Source organism: Watersipora subatra, chromosome 2 (assembly GCF_963576615.1).
Source record: "Watersipora subatra chromosome 2, tzWatSuba1.1, whole genome shotgun sequence".
In the NCBI taxonomy this organism is placed as follows: Eukaryota; Metazoa; Bryozoa; class Gymnolaemata; order Cheilostomatida; family Watersiporidae; genus Watersipora; species Watersipora subatra.
The window spans coordinates 68995889-69019981 of NC_088709.1; the positions used below are offsets into that span (position 1 = coordinate 68995889).

At 36.2% G+C, this 24093-nt stretch overlaps 1 protein-coding gene across 2 annotated transcripts in view; it reads right to left on the reverse strand.

The window, feature by feature from the left end:
• Positions 1-994: 994 nt before the first annotated feature.
• LOC137387045 (oocyte zinc finger protein XlCOF6-like) overlaps positions 995-24093 on the reverse strand; it is a 226755-nt gene continuing 203656 nt past the window's right edge. Inside the window, exons 2-5 of one of the 2 annotated variants that reach the window (XM_068073329.1) lie at positions 23118-23221; positions 18214-18385; positions 10277-10396; positions 995-3425 (exon numbers count right to left, since the gene is read on the reverse strand). In XM_068073329.1, the coding sequence (XP_067929430.1) occupies positions 1954-3425; positions 10277-10396; positions 18214-18385; positions 23118-23174 (1821 nt within the window). In that variant the 5' untranslated portion in view covers positions 23175-23221 and the 3' untranslated portion in view covers positions 995-1953. The remainder of the gene's footprint in view (positions 3426-10276; positions 10397-18213; positions 18386-23117; positions 23222-24093) is intronic. The other variant, XM_068073325.1, reaches the window with a different exon arrangement.

Consider the following 24093-nt stretch of genomic DNA (forward strand, 5'->3'; position numbering starts at 1 on the left):
TGTCTCGCTAGTGGTGGAGCAGGGAATTCTTTGTTTATGTGCTAGTATTTCTTTGGTTTTTTGGATGGCTAACCATGTGCCCTGATGGCGGCACGTGGTTGGCCACGTGGCTAACCACGACCGGCGTGATGGCTGTACTGCAGCTGGGTCTTGTATCTAGAGGTCATTCGCTCGCAACCTCAAAGTTTGCGAGAAAATTCTGTGGAGGCATTACCATAGGCTGGTTAGTTTATGCTATTATTATATGCTTATAACTGCTTTAGTAACATGCTGCTTTTGTTTTAATTCTCTTATAACTTCATTTTAATTTTCCTAGTCTAGCTGTTAGTATTAGTGTGAGAAAAGAACAATTTAATAGAAATATAAATTTCTAATAGAAATTTGACTTGTATCTCGATTCTTTTATCCAAAAAGGGAAGGATTGTTATGATGTGCACCTGTTATATGTACGTCTGTTTTATGTGCACCCGATTGAGCGAACTTATTTGAGTGCAAGACAATTGTATACTTGTCATATCGCATAATGTCCATATCTTCAGATCAGCTTCAGCTGCCAATAAGCGAGTCACAATCTGTAAGCCTGAAGGAAACTAGCGTTTCAAATGCTCAACATATAACATATACGAGCTCACAAATAATTCATGCTGACAACTAATTATGCTCACAATTAAAAACAAACGCTTATAGTTTATAAAAAAAGCCTTGCTTAGCTACAGTTGTGTACCTATGGACGTATAATGCTAGTGCAGTACATGACATTGTCATTTGACATAACATTGGCATGTCATGGCATTGGTTTTACGTGAGTATTCACAATTTTGTGAAATTGGTAAGGGATGTAGCGTATCAGGGTCATAAATATGTGACCTGAATCATACTGTCAACAATTGCAATAATGTGGCAATATATTTGTTTATTTGTGCTGTTGTCTTTGCACCTGAAATCATCACTATGGTGAATCATTGATGACTTGTATACACATATATATTGCTTGTAATGTAAAAATAAAACAGTCTCGAATTAGCCAGCCAACAGGTCTTGATACACTAAATGTACCTAAATGCTAGTGCAGTACATGATATTAGCATACCATTGGCATGTCATGGCATTGGAAATATCTTCCACATAATTCAAACACAGACTACCTACATATGAATATTATTCTGTGTGAATAAACTACTCCAATTTCAGCCATTCTCAGCAAAGACTTGAGATTAAAGGGCTGAAAGTTGAATTCTAGCAGTTTGCAATCCAAAAGCTGTCAATTAAAAGGCGACCACAATATCCAACCAGCTGTCAATTAAAAAGGTGACAGCAATATCCAACCAGCTATAATTTTTGCATTTTAGTTAATAAAATAAACTTTAAAACCAGTTAAAAAAAGAAGAAAAATATATACTTAACATTCCAATAAAACTTGAGAAGCAAAATATATCTCTAAACATTAAAAAATAGAGCAAGCCAATAAAAGACATAAATGCGACAGTTTGAGAGCTCAACAGCTTTAGGCACCCAAAAAATGCATCAAGTAGAACATATCAGATATCCAATATATATATTATTATCCTGAAAATGTAAGAAGAAAAGTCATAATAAATTCAATAATTGATAAAAGAAATATGAAGAGATATTCCACAGTGAATCATTGAAAGTGAGATGAGCTGAGATATCAGGCCGCCAGAATAAATATAAGCCATTATATACATCATATACATTAGGCCATTATATACATATGGCATTATATAAATATAATGCCATATTCATACAAGCCATCAGGCAAGGTATGAACAGAAGAAAGGCTACTTTTATACAAGCGCTTAAATAGTACTGCTCTTTCACAGGTTATTTAGCTGGAGTGTATCAAGTTTTCCTTCTGTATGCGTTCTCATGTGTCTGTAGATTACTACTATGTGCAGACCTATAGTCACACTGAGCATATGCATAGGGTGTCTCTCAAGTATGAGTTTTCATATATCTCTGTAGACTAAAACGCTGCCCACACCTATAGTCACACTTAGTGCATGAGGAAGGTTTCTCCCCTGTATGAGTTTTCATATGTCTCCGTAGACTAACCTTATGCGCAGACCTATAGTCACACTGAGTACATACATAAGGTGTCTCTCCTGTATGAGTTTTCATATGTGTCTGTAGATGACAACTATATGCAGACCTATAGTCACACTGAGTACAAGCATAGGGTTTCTCCCCTGTATGAGTTTTCATATGGATCTGTAGACTACCACTCTGCACACACCTATAGTCACACTGACTACAAGCATAGGGTTTCTCCCCTGTATGAGTTCTCATATGCATCTGTAGATTACCACTCTGCACACACCTATAGCCACACTGAGTACATGCATAAGGTTTCTCCCCTGTATGAGTTTTCATATGCACCTGTAGATGACTACGCCGCACACACCTATAGTCACACTGGGTACAAGCATAAGGTTTCTCCCCTGTATGAGTTTTCATATGTGTCTGTAGATGACCACTATGTGCAGACCTATAGTCACACTGAGTACATGCATACGGTTTCTCCCCTGTATGAGTTTTCATATGTATCTGTAGATTACCACGATGCACACACCTAAAGTCACACTGAGTACATGCATAGGGTTTATCCCCTGTATGAGTTTTCATATGCATCTGTAGTTGACTACGTCGCACACACCTATAGTCACACTGGGTACACGCATAGGGTTTCTCCCCTGTATGAGTTTTCATATGCATTTGTAGATGACTACGTTGCACACACCTATAGTCACACTGGGTACACGCATAGGGTTTCTCCCCTGTATGAGTTTTCATATGTGTCTGTAGATGACCACTCTGCACAGACCTATAGTCACACTGAGTACATGCATAGGGTTTCTCCCCTGTATGAGTTTTCATATGCATCTGTAGTTGACCATGCCGAACACACCTATAGTCACACTGGGTACACGCATAGGGTTTCTCCCCTGTATGAATTTTCATATGCGTCTGTAGATGACCACTATGTGCAGACCTATAGTCACACTGAGTACATGCATAGGGTTTCTCCCCTGTATGAGTTGTTTTCATATGCATCTGTAGACTACCACGCTGCACACACCTATAGTCACACTGAGTACATGCATAGGGTTTCTCTCCTGTATGAGTTCTCATATGCGTCTGTAGATTACCACTTTGCAAACATCTATAGTCACACTGAGTACATGCATAGGGTTTCTCCCCTGTATGAATTTTCATATGTCTCTGTAAATCACCATTTCGTGCAGACCTATAGTTACACTGAGTACATGAATAGGGTTTCTCAATACTGGATGTGTGAGACGTACAGGTATTAGTCGATTGATGATTGAAGGTACATGTGAAGTCACATTCTTCATATTTCAGAGTTGCTGTTATATCTCTTTCATACTTCATACAATCCAGAGATTCTGCAAAGGTAGGACAATTTTGAAAGAATATCTTTATAAAGCAAATTTGACCAATATTCAAATCGAATGAATAACCTTTTGACAAAATTTGGATATGCAGAGTGATAAGTATATAATAGCAATGAGGCCCGATTTAGTTACCAAGTTCAATGGAAAGTAAAATAAGTTGCATTATGAAAATCTTCATACTATTTTCTAGCAAAATTCAGAAAATTTGCTTACAAAACTTGTTATTGCGACAAAAGCCTGTAATACAATGTAAAGATATGCATTATGAGCTCAACCAATCGAAAACCATAAAAACAAGGTCAGCTGAGTCACATGCATGACTACCAGTGAGTTAAACTTGAACATAAAATTTTATTTTTCGAAAACAATATACTGCAACCTTATTTTCTCCTCGAGCACTACTTGATTGTACCATATTAATGTAACTTTTCAAGCAAAATCATCTGCACTTAGTGCTTAATTAAATAGCCAGAGTTTAAAAAGGAGATATTCATAAATTAAACATGAAATGACTTCAATGCTGCTGCATTGATCAATTTCCATGGAGTTCTGTAACAGAGTTATTTTTTTGCACAGCAAAGCGTCTACCAAAAACTTTTATGCTGAAAATTTCATTGCATTTAATGTTCCAATACCAAAAAAATCGACTTCTTATGCAAAAAGAGCAGAAAGCAGCAGAGAGAGTAGCCCTGCTCCCTTTGATTGGATCAAAAAAGAAGCTACCCAATATATTTTAAAAACTGTCAAACATTGAGGTTTTTGAAATACAAAATAAATTATTGAGCTCATGTTTATTAAGTCTTGTAAAGGCTGCTGACACTATACATTGTAGTGAAAATCGAACTCCTTTACTAGTATGCATCAGCTGAACAAAAGTGTATAGTTGCTAATCTGTAATGCCCTTTGACATTGTTAGAAAGTAGAAATTACATAGACATTGGTTTAATGTTACCGTGTTGTTGTACAAACTACATAATTCAAACACTGTAGCAACGGGCTAGCACCCTCTTCACAATTTCCTAATCTCGTTTGAACTTATTAAAGCAAAAACTCAATTGGAGCATTGCCAATTATTCCTGCTAGCTTCAGATTTCTAAAGCGTTAATACCAAACATCCCCAGAGGGATGCATTATTATCACCAATGAGGAGGCAGTAGCACAAAGTTAGCTTCCGGCAAAAAAGCAACCAAAATTCAGCCGGCCCCAAAGGCTACATGTACCATATTGTACGGAGCCTCAAGGTGCCTGTGAGGTACTATCTATGTTTACCTATCTAAGTTAGCCTGTCTTGACCAACTGTTGTTTTTGCGGAGTTGTTCCCCCGTCGAGCGGGCGAGCAACACAACAGCTTGTCACAAGACGTACAGCACCTGATGCATCAGCTTGACTTATAGGGAGTTGTTCTCTTCCGTCTATGCGGCTTGATTGCGATGTTATGTCGGTCGCTCCATTGGTAATCATAACGACTTTTGTGCAAAAACTTATGTAGAAAAAATAAGATTGCAACGCTTAAAGGTTGACTTGCAACAAAGTTCACATTATAGTTAATTGGTATCACAAGATTCACCATGTCTTACTCTGTTGTAGTGTAGGTGCCAAATATGTGGAAATGTGATTACAAGTTCTTAAAAGCTAAAAAACGAACAGAAAATCGCAGCCACACAAGATTGCCGTAGTTTGGATTCGTTTTCCAAAACGGCTAAAATGTGACGTAGTTGTGCGAGATGGCTTCTGTTTACACTCTCTTGCAACCTTATTCATCGAAATATTTTTACAAATATACTTCACGCTTGCAATAAAAACTATGTCTATTGTTTTTACACGTCTATTTTATCGGCATCCTAATGCTGCAACTTTGAGCACTGATATCTCAAAACCTACCATAAAAATATGTTTAATTTTTTAATCTTAGCTTGAACGATCGCATATCATCCTCTGATAAACGTGATGAGCCTTTTGGTCCGCTGTGAGGGTCGAAAAATGCTGCAGAAATTGTTCGCGCCAAATGGCGGAAATTGTAAGTCACATGATCATATAATGTTAGTTTCAGTTCAAGTTTGATTTATCGCAAATAGCAGACACGCTTTCTCGCATTAAACTTGTTAATTTCAATTCGTCATAATGTCTAACGCGCCACATCGTGTTTGTGCAGCTGCAAAGCTGAGAAGCACCTTTTTTTCTTGGCCAAGAGCGGAGAAGTGAGACCAGACCTTCACCGGCCGTGTAGCAACTGGGTGAAGCTGGATGTGACAAACTTTATTTATTTGCCTGCTTACTCTTACCTTTTTTTTCGCCGTTTCAAAGACGATATGTTTTCTAACCAGTTTGCATACTCCACATGCCACCAAAGCATGTGAGTAATTTATTTTATGAACTACTTGTATTAGTAGTAGTAACTCGGGTTATTTTTTAGTATTCTCCTAATACTACTGTACTAATCTATATTTAATATTACAATAATAATGTTATTTAATTGTAATATGATATTATTACTATTTTATTTTTTTAATTACGTGTATTATTCTTATTATAATAACAAAATTAATTCACACTGCATATCTATCTGTAAAACGTAATATATTAATCTATAATTGATAAAATAATGTTATGTTTCACGATTAATTTCGCCAAATTTCATAACCCCACTCACTTATAGATATGTTATATAAAATAGTTACTGTCATTTTCTGGTATCATCGTTAATAGCATATTAATATTACTGGATGATTATTATTAGTATTAGATGATGAAGAGTTTGTGCCAACCACTGAAGACTGGGAAGAGTTTGAGCGCTATATGTTGGCCAGCGTCAAACGCTCTCCAATTACATGTAAGATAGAGTTGAACTTAACCAAACTTGACAAAATATAAAGAATATCCATAGAGTTATTACTCACATTTTTTATGTTTACAATATCATGGATTCTGACGAGGATTTGTAAAATCTGTGTCATGATTGCATGGCTATATATTTATTCTTTTTCTGATCAAGCAAATATGATATAATAACAGAAAATGATGTTGTACAAGTCTTATTGCAAGTCAACTATTGTGTTGTGATTTCAGACCCGAATCCTGTTTCAAAGAGGAGAAAATAATAGTAAGTGTGACAGCATTCCAGCGACTATTTCACTACCACGCCTGCGCCCTCCCCTGCTCATCCACGATAGTGCGAAAAGGCGGATGGGTAGAGTTCAAGGTTACATGTGCCTCCTGTCATCAATCGTACACTTGGGAAACAACTGCCAGGGTGAACAGAGCTCACATCATCCACCCCCTGTTGGCAGCTGCATCACTCTTTTCTGACGGATGCCTTACGCAAAACCTCCGTTTTCTGTCACTCCTGAACTTCGCGATACCAAGCCACAGCGTTTGCCTCTACCAACAAAGAGAATACTTACACGGTGTGAGTGTTAATATTTACCCATAAACTTGGAAAATGTGAGTAAAAGCTTGGCACACTAAGTAAATAGTGACATTAAGAGACAATTTTTTTCTTGAAATGAAAATATGTCATCCATCAAGCGAAATATATTATAATTTAAAATTCTGATTCTTCAACAAAATATTGCACAAAAAGGGGAAGAGGATTCTACATTCTTAGACAAATGATAATGATACAAATTAATCTTGTATAATGAAGTTTTACAACATTTTACAGTGTATTGCTGAGCAGTACACCCTGCATAACGAGGGATTGATGTCAGCAATCGATTGGGAGCTTGATTTGGCAGGTGACGGTAGATGCGATAACCCTGGGCATTGCGCACTATACGGGGCATACACTATGATGGATCAGAGCTGCGGTTTAATAGTCAGCAGCCATCTTGTCATAGTAAAACTTTGACAGTTTTTACTTCACAGCCTGACAAAAACCCAAATATTTTAGTAGTTATCAATACATAAACATGAAGTTGCTGATCTAGCTAAATAATTCATTCAAATAATGTGAAAGTTATTGTTGGTCGTAAATTTCTTTACTTTGCAGTCAAAGAAGACCACCAGCTCTAACGCCATGGAGCTGGGAGGCTTCAGGCGATGCCAGTCCGATCTAATTTTTCACGGTCTGAGAGTGAGGTCAATTACAACGAATTTTGTTACAAAGGTTGTGTGCATACCGCAAGCTTGTGTTTTGGCTTATGCCGCAAATTCGTCGCGGTGAGCGACGACCTCTACCTGCCTGCTTGGTGTCTAAGATTCGAGCTCTTTTCCCACTAACGGATGATGAAGAAGAGTTTGCAGACTTGCAAACAAGATTTGCGGCATAAACCAAAACACAAGATTGTGGTATGCACACAACCTTTTTCGTGCATTTGGCGATGGCTCTCCAAATGGGAATAGAATATCTACCAAAACAACTATTGAAAAACAATAATTGCTGATCATCAAAATAATCTTGATCTTTATATAATAAAATCATAAAACTAAAACGCTCTCTACTGTAGTAAATGTACAAGCCAAATATAACAGTTCCCCTTGTGTTTCACGAGTTCAGAATATGTGTGTTCAACCGATGCATTAAATGTGTAACACAAGAATTGTAGATAATGCTTGACACATTAGCATAGCTTTGATGTTGTTGGCATTAAATAAAAATCCGACTCACTATGATAGCGCAGGTAATTATTTCACCCCAACTCAAGGGGTGCAGGCGCCACAAGTTCGTCCATACCAGGATGCATACACAGGCATTCATGCTCCCCACGGTCATGGAGACGATGCACAAACTCAGCATCATGGCAGCACAAACATCCAGGAAGAGATGGCATGTCTTGACAGTGCTTGCAGACACACCACTCTGTAGCCGGTGGTATTAGCTCCTAAAGAAATGAACAGATATGTCTATGCAACCATAGCTAATACATCAGGTCGATGTTATCCAACAGTATATCAGTGCAGCACTAGATTTAAATATTAAAATTGTTAATGTTGTCATTCGAGAAAAATCTGTAATTTTTTTCGCAATATGAAGCGATAATTATCATCATTAAAATTATATATATATAATAATATTCGTTCTATCACTCTCTAGCTAAAACTATTACTACTAGCTAGCTTGGCACATAAGAGCTGGCTAGTGGTGGTGCTTACTTGCTGAGATGTTTGATTCTGTTGAGGATCTTCTTCAGATAGAGCGTCAGGCTCGAAACGCCAGGGTCTTAACTCTTCAGAATTTGACATTTTTTATGATCGTAACTCAGACATGTACACGTACGTTGAAATGTCGGACGGAATGGCCAAGCTGAAACTGTGAAGTAGCAAGCATCTATATTTGATACGGGGCCTTAGGTAAAACCAGAAATGTTTTTCATAAACTATTGCTACGATAAGTTTTATATTGAGCTTTTTGTTGGCCTTTCAATTCACGCGAGAACATCACATGACAAGACAATAACAAAAATCCGTCGATTTTGGTTATTGTCTTGTAATCGAAATCAAGAGATTGCAATCTACAGCGGCTTTTCGTTTTTGAACTTTTAAGAGCTTGTAATCACATTTCCACATATTTGGCACTTACAACACAACAGAGTAAGACATGACGAATCTTTTGATACCAAATAACTGTAATGTGAATTTTGTTGCAAGTCAACCTTTAACCAGCGACCAGTCTCTGCGGTAAACTTTAGTAGAACCCGAGAACTTACGCAACGACAGCGACTAAACGTGTCGTTATTTGTGCGCTCAGTCAGTTTTATTTCTATTTTTGTATCAGTCAGTTTTATTTGTTGTTATGGATTTTACTTTCAATTTATTTTATTCTTAAATTCTACTAACGTTTACAACAGAAACTGGTCTTTGGTTAAACGTTGTAATCTTATCTTTTTGTACATAAACTTTTGCGCGAAATCTGTTATGATTGCTGATGGAGCGACCGCCATAACATCGCAGCCACGCCCCATAAACGGAAGAGAACAACTCCCTTTCAGTGCAGCTGATGCATCAGGTGCAGTACCTCTTGTGACAAGCTGTTGTGTTGCTCGCCCGCTCGACGGGGGAACAACTCCGCAAAAACAACAGTTTCTCAGGACAGGCCATATCTAAGTAGGAATACCGTGAATTCCAGCGTACAAGTAGATACAGCGTATAAGACGAAGACTATTCGTTTGCAAAAAGTTTCTGTCCACATTAGCGAAAAGTGATCTGTAAATGAGGAAACTGCTATCAATAATCAACCGCGTCATCAGATACCAAGATTTTTTGTTGTCCGAGGCATTACAAGTAACTGAAGAATGAGAGGAGACACAGTTCTGGTGAAGATCACTGGGCAAAAAACACAACACTTGGTCATCATATACCTGCCTTACCAATAGAACGAAACTGCCACCTAGGATAATACATATTTTAAATAAAATCAATACTTCAAGGCAGATTTTTACCAAAAATTGTGATTCGTGTACAAGAAAAACGATGAACGTTAGTGAATATGTCAAATTTATTATCGAAGTGTGGGCTTGTATGTGGATACTAAAAAAAACCGTTTTCAAAAATAATTATACTAAAAAATGACCTTTGCTATGACAATTTGAACTGTGAAGAATAGTAGTAATAATAGTAGTAAGAATGGCAAGTAAGTCACTGCCATATAAGTCGAGGATTAATTTTTAGGCTTGTAATTTGGTGCCAAATCTTTGACTTATATGCTGGAATTCACAGTAACAACAAAGGTACTAAAAGCAATTATGAATAGAATATGCATTGAAATTCTGGCAAGTGTTATTTCAATTGAAGTCATCAAATCTTAATGTACCAGATGAATAATCTTAATGTATCAGATGTATCTAACTAGACCTAATATATTCATAGTAGCAATATATATAATTCATAGACTAATAAAGCATTACCATATTGTGTTGAATGCCATTTCAAATGCCGGGTGAGGGAACATTTGTTGACAAATTCAGCTTGGCATATATGACAAATGTGAAATCCTGACTCGGCACTCACTGAACATCCTTTTGTGGCTAAAACAGTTTGTTAATGTTTTATACATTATAATTTCAACCTCAGTTTTGATTTTTAAAAATGGGAGTTCTAAACTGCTGATTTCACATCTTGCAACAAAAACTATATAATAAATAAATTTGATTCACCATCTTTATATCACACAAAAGCGTTTTAGATTGGAAGTATGAGGAGCAGACTCTACTTATAATCTTCCAGTAAGAAAAATATAACACTCACTAGTGTAAAGGTAGCATCTGAAGAACATCTTTTTCAAATATGTGCTAATAAGAAATTTGGAAGCTGCTAACAACATGTTTTGCTTAGCATGAAAAAATCAGTTTAAATGACGACGCGCTTATTTGTCAAAATTACGTAAAGGATAGGAAATAAAAGAATTTATTTGCCCAAAAAAGGAAATGCTGAACTCATAGGGAGCAACTTCTTAAAGGTTGTTTTCCAACAATTTTCACATTACTGTTATTAGATATCAAAAGATTCACCATGTCTTACTCCGTTGTGTTGTAGGTGCAAAATATGTGGAAAGGTGATTACAAGCTCTTAAAAGCTAAAAAATGAACAGAAAATCGCAACCAAACGAGACCGCCATAATTTAAATTCCCTTTCCAAAACGGCTCAAATGTGATGTAGTGGTGAGAGATGGTTTCTGTTTACACTTTCTGCAACCTTATTCGTCGAAATATTTTCACAAATATACTTCACGCATTCAATAAAACTATGTCTATTGTTCTTACACGACTGCTAATTTGTAATTGTAATGCTGTCACTTTTTGCACTGATATCGTATAACTAACCGTAAAATATCGTTAAACTTTTTAACCTTAGCTCGAAAGTGTACATATCATTGTCTGATAATCATGACGAGCCTGTTGGTCACCTGTGATAATCGAAAAGTGCTGCAAATATTATTTGCGAAGTATTGGGTCACATGATCAGATTACGACTTGACGATTGAATAATGCAGAAACCAAACTGGAATGTAGCGAGCCTCTATATTTGATACGGGAGTCAAATAACTTCAGTTTTCGGTGAAACCCGAAGTGTTTGTCATAAACTAGTACTACGATAGGTTTTATATTGAGCTTTGTATTGGCCTTTCAATTCACGTGAGAAAATACGTGACAAGACGATAACCAAATTTTGTGGTTATGTCATCGGAATAAAGAGATTCCAATCTTCGGCGGCTTTTCGTTTTTGAGCCTTTAAGAGCTTGTAATCACATTTCCACATATTTGGCACTTACTACACAACAGAGTAAGACATGGTGAATCTTTTGATACCAAATCACTGTAATGTGAATTTTGTTGCAAGTCAACCTTTAAGTCTTCTTCAATGTTGAAAGAAGCACAACAACGAATAATGAAATATAAGAATTTATTTGCCCAAAAAGGCAAATGCTGAACTCTTAGGGAGCAAGTTCTCAAGTCTTCTTCAACGTTGAAGAAGCACAGCAATGAATAATGCTTGTTTTTCATAAACTTGGCCTTTGATATACTCAAAATTATCTTGAGCCCATCATGTACTAAAACCTAGTGAGGTCTGGCATCACATGGTGCGGCTGGCTTAGTACACATTTATGGTTAGTGAAAACTTACTTAGTTGGCCTATCGTGTCTGTGCATCAAGAAATGTAAGGAAACATTCTGCAGGCTACTTTGAGCCAATGGAGAACGTGCTGGCAACCCATGCTCAGTTTATTGCTACCTTTGAGACTTATTTTCAAACTGTAGTTATACCCTACAGGATGAAAATATTCGTTGGTCATAAAAATTCGAGATTTCGCGAACAGTCAATCCCGCGAATTATTAAATTCAGTGAATAATTAGTTCTATTCTTAATCACAAGAGAGAATAACTACTGCATCAAATTGAAAACTAGTCGCTAGCCTAGTTTTTAATGTAAATACTAAGCGTAATTGAGTTCCAAAACATTTTAAAAATCATTGGCTGAGCTTTGAGCTAACACCATTGCCAATGCATCACATTTATTTACAAAATTATTCGAGGTTGTCACAAGATATGCAGAATGGCGTCATCGCGAAAATAGCAGGTAGGCAGAAGTACTAAACGTAGCCGAGTTCCAAAACTTCTTTAAAATCATCGCCAGGCTTCGAGCTTTATTGCCATTGCGTCAAACTTTACAAAATTATTCAAGGTTTTTACAAGTTATTTGGCATGGCTTCAGCATCGCAAAACATATCTCCTAGTCCAACTCCATCAATCTCTAATACCGAAGTCAAAGACGATCATGATTCTGATCTGGACATTATGGTATGTATTTGATTTGCAGTGCAGATACGTTTTTTCATAATCAACTGCATTAGTTAATTATTTTGTTTAAAAACTGATCGCTTTCATCATATACTTCAGCTATTGTTTTTGTACTTCCTCAACACTCGTTCATAGTTTTTTCTTTTTTGTGTTTACTGCAGATTGAGAATAAAACAACTACTCCGATTACGAAAACTAGAGACAAGTAGTAATATTCATCAAGGCAGGAATATTGGCAGAGAAGCAACCAGACAACCTAGACCCCTTCATCGACAACAACTCCTTGATATCACTGCAGCAAACATGATTAAATTATATATTTTATTTGATGTATAGATATATTATAATTTATTACAAACTTGAGTGTACAAATAAAATATTTTATATACAAATAAAATTTTACAAACGATGAATGGAGTAAATATAAACAGTTTAGTCCATATGGCGGTTGTCTAGCAATAAAATTAAACTGGTACTCTTGATATATGAATACTAGCGTGTAATGGTGCTTTTTGACTAGTTATTTTGGTAATAGCAGCTCTGTCGCTGTCACTATCTTGGGTAGGTGTTGAAGTCGATTATCTCGCTACTACATGGCTGGTAAGGAAGTTATCATCAGAACTCTCCTCGTGGCTTACTATTGCAAAGTTCTGCCGGTTGGCCAAAGATTTGTGCTCGTAAAGGCGTTTTTGTTGCTTTTTTAAAAACAGATATGGTATATTCTTCTCGTAAGTAGCTGCAGTCACTTCAACCTCCCTGAATTATTGGTGATCTTCTAAGAATGACATCTACCACCCTTGCAATCATTGTTCTTCGGTGTATAATGAAAAATCTCTCTCACACTAAAACAAATAATGAAGCGGTAGGGATGGAAAAAATAAGTATTGTGTTTTACCGAAAACCAAAGTAAAATTCAACTAATTTAGTAAATGAAAAAAAAACTCATTACTTACCACAAGTTGTTGGCTTATCAAAGGACTCCTAAGCGATGAATATTCGTTACAACCTCTAGACGCAGCAAAAATTGTTAGCTTACAATTGTTAGCTTAGCAAAAATAGCTTACCACAATCGCCTCGCAGTTGTAAGCTAAATATAACCGGAACACGTGGTTTGGGCATGCGTAGGAATAACTCTATCACTAGCCGCAATAGAGTTAACTTTTCCTAGAGAGAGGCAGTTTTCAGCCGCGAATAAATTCATCCGCGAATATGCATGAAAAAACAATTTTCGCGAAATATAACTCCGCGAATAAATTCAGGGAGTAAGTTTAGGGTAGTAGCTTCTGATGAGTCACTTGATTGATAAAGTAGTGACTGTGATTATTCCCTTTCTAACTACACGTCGTGGCAATAAGCCGAAACTGTTAATAGCAGAAACTCCATGTCAGTACTACTAAAATAAGACAAAGCTTATGCTTATCCCTTGAAGCTTTTGAGCAAATTGAAGCTTCACAACACGCTAGCTTTGGTAAATTATTTGGATTTCACACCAAATAAGGTCCCTGGTGTTCAACAGCATGCTGCCTTCGACAGAGAATTAGAAACACTAGAGCAGCTTTTCTCAGCTTATATTTTAGGAGGTTGTCGTGATTAACAATTACATTAGCAGCTGAGCAGTTGATCTGTGCATAAGTGTTTTTGAGAGCTCCTGAGGATTAAGCATTTGCCAGCAAAGAGCTTATATTTCTATATATGCAACACATAATTCACATACTCAACCGCTCATATATACCCTACCAAGGCGTTTATAGAATACAGTTATTACCAACTACAGAACACGAAAGAAAGAATTCAAGCGCAGGACTGCAACGGGGGCTAGGGATGGCATTTGTTGTTTGACAAGATGTTATCGACTATCGTTGGAGTTGTCCAACCGATAGCGATAGTATCGAATTATCAATGAAAAAGACAGAGTTCACCGATAGTTATCGAGTGACTTGGCAGCTGGTAAAACTAACATATTATCATGCCTGAAAAGATCGAGGATTGTGGAAAGGGATAGGAAATGGTGTTCAAGTAATCACAGTGTTCAATTTATCAGAGCACTGTCACATGTCCATATACATGTATTTATTAGTAGATAAATGTACATATTCAAACTATGTATAAATCAAACGCATAGATGGCTTGTTGCAAATTAAAAGGCTTCTAATAGAAAGTTAAAAAAAATTCAGAAAGTATGGAGACTTTTCTATCACTTGAGATTTGTTTGTTGTTTTAGGTGATGTGATTGCTAGGACGTTTTCAGATTAAAAATGGCAAAACTTGATCGCTGTTGAAAAACTCAGAAGAAAAGATATCTTTTTCTTTTGAGCGTTTTAACCAAGATCAAGTTTGCCGATTTTTTAAAAGTATTTTCAAAGGTTAGCATACCTTTTTTTAGCTTTCAGAGGGCCATCGCTAAACGGATGTTTGGCAAAATTTGAGTTTTACAAACCTTTAGAAAAGCCGTCAACGAAAATATTTTTCTGATGATGGTAATAACGCCGTCTACGAACTACAAAAAGTTGAGGTTTATCTCTATGGCTTGGAATAAAGTGCTATTCTAAAGCCATAACAACCGTCGCAGTAGCCGTTGAGCAAAAAACTGTTTGAGCTAACCAAGTTGAGATCGAGTTGTCTAAAGCAATTCATCATTGCGTGGGAACGGACCAAACAAATCCGTTCGAGTTGATCATGTGTTCGAGGTATCCGAGGGCGATAACTATCGGGTTATATTATTTTTGATTATTCGATAACGATATATTAGTTTCAGATGTTTCGATAGGCTAAAAATAGGTAGCATACTCACATCGAGAAAGACAACTATCGACTATCGCCATCGACTATCAAGCTATCGTGCAACCCTGGGGGGCGTAGTTGGTGTTAAGCGTGAAACCTCCTTGAAATTGGTAAATCCTCTATTACGTTTCTGATCATTATGGGACCAAAACGTAGAGAATCTGCTTCAGACTCTGGAGACCATATTACTCTTGCTTCTATTGATCTAAAACTAACTCAGCTGATATCTGATGTCGCCAAAATAAACAGACGTTTAGACTTGATTGAGAACAAGCTGATTATGAATTGCCGCTACAAAATTTTTCAAGAAGAGATCAACGACGTCAAAACTAAAGTTAGTAAACTCGAATCAGCTAAAACAGTAATGCAACAATCAACTACACATAATAATTTGCTAATGGGGGTTAAAGCTAATGAACATCTCAACAGAGCTAAAGTCATTGAGCTGAACGGAATGCCATTTAAAAGTGGCGAGAACTTGATGGAAGGTGTTTTAAAATTTTTGAAGGTAGCAAAACTTAATGACATCAACCTAATTCGAGACATTGACAATATTTATAGGATTAGACAGACTTCCAGAATTCTTGTTAAATTCATCCAGACAACTAAACGCGACAGTTTTTTCAATTATATACAAAAAATATTGTTGATACTTCACTCTTAGGATTTCAAGAGAAAAACAGAATCTACATTACAAAGTTACATTATTGATATCCTAAAAATATTTCAATAATGGTACTGAAAAATCTCAACAAGGCGTCACAGCTTTCATTCAACTGAGGGCTACAATTATCATTGGTCAATCTGTTTGTCATCAAACTGCAACATTTAGCTAGACGTAGCAAGACGTTTAATGTGTGCTGCTGCGCCTATTGTGGTCAGCGAAAGTTTTCGCTAAAATTAAAACTTATGAGTTACTCGTTTAATTCTATCATTTTTAATACATTTAAAGGAAGTTAAAGAGAAGTTCTGAGAAAGAGCTAATTGGCATACATGTTAAGGAAACTATATAATAATTACATAATCATGGTGACAATTCATGAAAATTTTATGAGCGCAGATTACTCCAATGTCCTATCATTATCTGAGTATTATTATTACCAAACGTTCTATTAGATTTTTCATATAGAACTTGTTGTCAATTTTAATTTAATATTTTTAATAATATCACTAAAAATATATTCAGTTTGTATCTTAACAGGTTACTATCGGATAAACATTGGTGCCGCATGGACACTTGGTACTTCTAGACTGATATATATCAAATTGCAAGGACAATTTTCATAACCTATACCTCCTATAATGTAAATTCCATATAACGTAAATAATTTACGCGAGGTTTTTGTTTTGTACTATGTAAAAAATTCCATATGATCATAATTTAAAGTTTCAAGTTGGGTGAGTTCTCAAACATGATATGAATGCTAGTCTATCTTGCCGCACTTGCGAGAAAAAAGACGACGTGTATATAAGTGTTATAACTATTGCATATACAACTTCCATGACATTATAGTTAGTCGTGACAGTTCGTCAGATGTGTCAACAAAACAGAGAATAGGTAGTTGTGCAACTGTTAATAAATATGTCAAGGAGTGCACATGTTACAGCGTCCGTTTACCAATATGAATAACGCGGGTTGGAGTATTGTCAAAAGTTATGTTATTCTAACCTTGACCCCTGGATACAGATAGACGACAAACGCGTAATACTGTTTTTTATAGTAATAATATTTTTTCATTTTGTTTTGATGTGGAGGGGGAAAAACATTTGTTATTTGCTTTACTTTGCGCAACAGACTTTGCAGTTTAGAAAAAATGAGCAAATCTTTGTGAATGATAGTCGAAGATGTGCGTTCCCCACAAAATTATTGTAAAACTGCTGCAATCATGTTCTATAAAACCAGTGAGTTTAATAAAAAAAAGTAGAAAAGTTGTCGATGCAAACTAATAATACTAAAGTTATGGTATAGCCAACAAATTAAGACGTTAAATCTAGTCTTTTTTGTATGGAAAGATCTTGGAACGGATTAGACAGTTTACATGTATATTACTGTTTTTATAATTAAAATCCCCATAACGTATGTGTTTTTTGGAATGGATTATTTACGTTGTAGGAGGGCCTACTGTAGGAATAAGCTTGGTAAAGCTATTTCCAAGTAAAGATGCAAAGTATTGCATGTAAGTGCTATGCTAAAAATTATAAGGAAGTTTAGCTTAGCCTTGACAGACATGATATGACGTTGAACCAAAAGCACCCATGAGTTTACATGTTTACATGAGTTTACCCATGAGGGAATATCTTGCATATGTCACAACCTCGGGTAATATAATACTTATGTAAACATTCCAAGGATACTGATGAGCATACTAAATTGTCAATATATGGTTTAAAACTGTGAGTTCCTTCAATCATGATATTGGTTCAATAAATAGTCCAAACATCCTAACATTTCTTGCATTTGAGCTAGTTACTCATATAGCTGTTGAATAGCCTTTTATAATATAGCCTTTTATAATATATATAATATAATTGAAATATTAGCAATATATTAACAGCTAGCAGCTTGAAAGCAACATATCAGTTCATGAGAGGCCTGAATAATTAAAACCTTTTTGCTGGAGACTTTCCCATAAATGTTATCAAGTTCGTACAATTGAATTAATTTGACCAGCTAAAAAATTCATCCTAAACCAACACATTTAAAATTATGGAAATAATCTATCATAGAAATTCGGTGAGACTCACAGCTTCTTAGCTTGGCATTACGTTTTGATGATGTTTTTCTTTTCTTGCCACTTTCGTGTGGCTTGAAGTCTCCATCACTCTCATCTGATACAACATCAGAATGACAATCAAAGTCATTAGGATCAAAAATTTCATCCGCTTCGGGCTTTATGTCAATGTTCAAGGTTGCAAGGGAATCAAAGTCATCATCAATCTAAAATGGTCAAGAACTCACGCATGGCTTTGCACTTTTTTTAACCAGAGGGCACACAATCAGACATCTAATTATGATGGCTTTGAGATACAAATCTTCCAACATACGTAAAGCACCAGCAAGTATTTACCAATGCGCTTAAAATCGATTCCAACATACAATGCTCCAAAATTCTTCAGGTGCCAGTGATGTCAGTGAAAGTGAGGATATTAATGGGAATAAACCGGAGAAACACAAAATTATACATTGAATTTCTGTTTTTGGACAAGCCAGTGTCTGAACAAAGAATTTCAAATTTGTTCGATTCGGATCCTGAACAGAAATTTGGAACTCCAAGCCTTAAAAATGTTATGATGGGCAGACTACCAGCAAACTCTCTCTCTTATTATCTTTATTATTCTATAATTGGCTATTCAATCAAATGCTATTATTTCTCAGGTTGCAATTAGTAAAAGTAGATAATTTTGATGTATTTGTTACGCAATCTTTGTCATATGATTGGGATTGTGGGGCCTACATTGATGCTCGAGATGAAGGCAGTTGTGAGAAGTTGATGAAGCCAGACGATTAAGCAGTAAAAGTAGAATAGTAGCAGTGTGGAAGGATAAGCAACATTTCTTACAAATGCTGTTCAGGCAGGTTTACACCATACATCGTGACTCAATTGTCAAAAATGGAAATATCTTAAAGGTTGACTTGCAACAAAATTTGCATTACAGTTATTTGGTATCAAAAAATGGACCATTTCTTACTCTGTTGTGTTGTAGGTGCCAAACGCGTGGAAATGTGATTACAAGCTCATAAACGCTCAAAAACGAAAAGCCGCCATAGATTGGAATCTCCTATTTATTTGCTGTATTCATTACAGTTTGGTTATCGTCTTGTCACGTGATGTTCTCACGGGAATTGAAAGGCCAGTAAAAAGCTCAATATAAAACATTGTAGCACTATTTTATGAGAAACACTTCGGGTTTTACTGAAGACCCTGTATTAAATGTAGATGCTCGCTACGTTAGAGTTTTCTTTCGGCTTGGACTAATCGTCAAGTCGTAATCTGATCATGTGACCCAATACTTCGAAAATAATTTTTGCAGCAGTTTTCGATTAACACAGGTAACCACCAGGTCCGTCATGCTTATCAGACAATTATATGTACTCATTCAAGCTAAGGCTGAAAAGTTTAACGATTTTTTACGGTAAGTTATAAGATATCAGTGCTAAAAGTGACAGCATTACAATGACGATAAAACAGACGCGTAAGAACAATGGACATGGTTTTATTGAATGCGTGAAGTATATTTGTGAAAATATTTTGACGAATGAGATTGCATGAAAGTGTAAACAGAAACCATCCTGTAACAAGTACATCACATTTGAGCCGTTTTGGAAAGGCAATCCAAACTACGGCGGTCTCGAGTGGCTGCAATCAACTGTTCGTTTTTTAGCTTTTAAGAGCTTGTAATCACATTCCCACATATTTTGCGCCTACAACACAACAGAGTAAGACATGGTGAATCTTTTCATATCAAATAAATTTAACGTGAATTTTATTGCGAGTCAACATTTAAAATTATATATTGACGAGTATGGATAAAAGTGATCCATTGAGAGTATTGTTGATTGTACTCTTGAACCGGCGTGGAGGCGCAGGTGATGTGAGGTGTCAGGGAAGGTGTCAGCCTAGGAAAGGTGCAAATAGGGTGAAGGAGAGACTTGCAGGTGAGATGATGCCAGGTGGCTGCAATGAGAGGTACTGTAGAGTTTGTTGGAAACTCTAAATACTGAATTCACTCAGGATTCTATGAGAGAGTGGTTCACAATCTTTATTTTATTATGAAACCTGGAATAATACTTCAGTATCATTTTCATACTAACTTGCTAAGCACAATAATTATGAATGCAATAATATATGTACAGTTACAGTATGATAGCAAGTAAAAGTACTGAACATCAAATGAAATGTGACAAGAAACAATATAACATCGTATAATAAAAAAACAGCATATGCAACCAACATATAAATTCTAATAAATAATCCCTTAGCAATTGACAACTTAATAATTAAGAGTAATGATTCAAATCTTGCTGCCTTCTACAGAAGTTGGAAAAACGTCATACTATGAGTTAAGCGAAACCTTAGCTTATGACTCAACGCCGGCAACTATCATTGGTCACCACGTATTAAGCCAATTTGACTAGGCATCAACCACAGGATTTCTAAACTAATCAACTTTTCCTACACTCCCATCTAAATTTCTTAAATTTGTTGTAATACGTAGTTTTTTTTGTTTGTTTGTGTCTGGTTTATTATTTGTTGATTAACTCACACTAAATTATTGATAATGAATAATCCTACATGATACATAGTTGCTAATCTAAGTACTCAGCAAAACTACTACAGTGTGTAGTGACCTCTGCAGAACAGTTGGTGGGTGCATGGGTAACCTTTTTTTCTCAAGAAACCGGTTCCCTATTTTGATTTTCAGGTTGAGCACCAAGCCATCTGAGCCTGCAATAGTTTTGGTCACTCTTCCTAGCATCTAATCATTTTTAACTGCCTGGTTGTCTTTGACAATGTCTCCTTCTTTGAACTTTGGTCTCGTCCTTGTCCATTTCTGATGAATCGTTATGCTGCTTAGATATTCAGTTTTCCATGTGTTCCAGAAATGCTATGCTGCTGCTTGGGCAATCTTCCACCGTTTGCTGCTATACAAATCATCTTCGGCGAAGTTTCCAGGTGATGGTGCCAGTAATGACCGACATTTCATGGTCAAAATATGATTAGGTGTTACCACATGATCCTTGGGATTGCTTGTCGAGGTGGCAGTCAGGGAACTACTGTTGATGATATTCTCTGCTTCATAAGAAAAAAGTTCTTAGGGTTTTTGTGTCTAGTTTGTTTTTCAGCTTGAAGGTCATTGCATTGAGTACTGCTCTTACTGAAAAAACCATCCTTTCCATGGCTCATTCTTGATGACTTGGCTCAGGTGAGTTGAATTTGAAATTAATGCGATTATTTAGCAAATATTGCTTAGTTTCCTTACTGGTTATCTCTAGTTCCTTTCAATCTCATCCTTTGCTCCAACAAAATTCGTTCCATTGTCACAATATATTGCTTGAACGGACCCTCCTAAGGCCATAAAGCATCTAAGGGCTTGTGTTAAAGGGTCTGCGCTCACGTTGTCTAAGACCTATATATGAACTGCTTAAGAATAGATACGGGTTATCATAAGTCCCTATCTTTTCAGCTCTGTGTGCTTGTCCTTCACGTAATAAGGTCCAAAGGTGTCAATTCTAATGTTTGTAAATGGAGGAGTAGCATCCATTCTTTCTTTAGTGAGTTCTCCCATAAGGTGTGTGTCCGGTGCCTTTTTTAGTCTAGCACAGCCTACACACCGGTTAAGCAGCCGACTTACCACGCCAGTTTCATGTACGATCCATATTTCAGCATATCTAACTGCTGCGAGTGTGCTTCTCCTTCCTAAATGTGATATTTGTTTATGGTAATGCACTGTCAAAAGATATGCTAGGTGAGAGTCCTTAGGAATGATGATAGGGTAATTCTGCTGATAACTCAATGTTGAAGCACTGGCTCTCCCACCAACACAAACTATACCTTCATCGTCAATATTAGAGTTGAGCTTGATGAGAGACTTGTCCTCCTTCATAGGATAACTATCTGCTTGTGCCATCTTTAAGACAAGTACTTCAGCTTCTTTCAGGTCATTGGTCTTCAACTCTACACGTCCACTGTTTCTGTTTGACAAAGCTCTTCAGCAATACTATGCTGTGCACTAGTTTCTTCCAACTACTGAATCGAGTGAATTTTCTCGTTATGTTCTGTGTGTTGACGGTAGCCATGGTAACTAATCCCTTTTTTCGCACTTCTGGATCACATTCATTAATTATTGTGTTGACCTGATTTTTCTTAATGCAATCTAGCGCATCAGGGTCTCTGAGGAAGGGAGGCCCATTCCACCACATGTCATTATCAATGATTTCTTTAACACTTATTCCACGAGAAGGTATGTCTGCTGGATTGAATTCTGTCGGAACATAATTTTATTGTTTGGGTTCAGATGGCTTCCTAATTTCACTTACCCTGTAGGCAACAGACAGATGAAATTTTTTGACATCATTGGATATGTATTCCAGCACTATTTGAGAATCACTCCAAAAAGTTTCTTTGTTATACTAAGCTTTAGTTCCTTCATTAGCACATTATTTCTCAGGCATGAGTAAGTTGCATCAGATGAAATTATTGGCTAGTGTAAAAAAGGTTTAACCCGACTGGATGTGGAAATCTGGACAAAAATTAATAAAAGAGGTCCATACACAAGCGCCCACATACGCCCATACACAAGCGCCCATACACACACTTGTGTGTGGGCGCTTGTGTATGGGCGTGTGTGTGAGTGCACACGTGCGCATGATGTACCTTAACACAAAAGTTGATTTTGCTAACTGGAATTGGAAGTTACTCAAGTATAATGCTCTCTTAATACATGATGTCGAGCATTATACTTGTATCTCAAGGTTCAATTTTACTGTATTTTACACAAATTATGAATTTAACCGTGAGTCGGAAAGCACAATTAAAATCCTGCAGCCAATCATGCAGCTGCTCTAACAGTGCGTGACCACTTGTATACTATCGTTGTTTTGGCTGAAATATGACTACTTTATAAGCGAAATTAAGTTGTCATAGTGCTATAACTTCATCCATACATACCATTATATCTGTCTCTAATACCTTGTCTAGGTTTTCGACGGTTGCGGCCATTTCCATCTGGAGGTCATTGATTGGTGGTTGGAATCGGTGTACTCGCTTTCTGTCTAATTACACAGAAAGAGGCATGACAATTTGAACATAAAACTTTACCATGAAGAAGGAGAACACCTAAATGCCTGTGAATACAAATTAAATTTGTTTGTTCAAGAGTTGTAGACTTGGCACAATTAAAAGCAAATGTGGAGATACTTAAAATAAGTTTATCAGTGTTATGAGTTCTGTAAAGGCTAAAAAACGTCTAATGAAACAAAATACATATAACTGAACAGTTACATTTTAATTATTCTTTATAATACAGATGGTTAAAATTATCCAAAACTTGTACTTTGATCATGAGTCAATTAATTCATTCTCAACATCATCAATTAAGCTAAAATCAGCCTTGCCACTTTCAACTTGCTGTTTTCATGCTGATGACAGAACTGTTCAAATGAGTATAAATGGCACGAAATTTAAAAATCAGTTGAAAACATGAAATTTTTTCTCTAACACATTTCAATCCATTTCATTTTCATATTAGTTTCTGGCTATATATTGATTAGCTTTGCTAACTTGAAAAGTGTTGCGATAGTGATACATACGATGTATATAATAATATTGACCATTCAATTAAATTCGACTTGGTAAACAAACACTCTGTAAAACCTACAGCAAAGCTCTTTTGTAGAATATCTAGCGCCAATAGATAAAGTGAATTGAAAGTAAGATATGAAAATGGAAAAATATAACTTGAAATTGTTCAATCAAAATTTTTAAAATGGACACAAATAGAAACGGGTTTTAAAAAATATGAAACCGAGTCACCATACATTAAATTAAACAAAATTTCTTATTTATAATTTAAATAACAGATAAAATCAACAAAATAACAGAAAAACTTGATACATTCAGATTGCAGTTTGAACCTCTTGTGGGT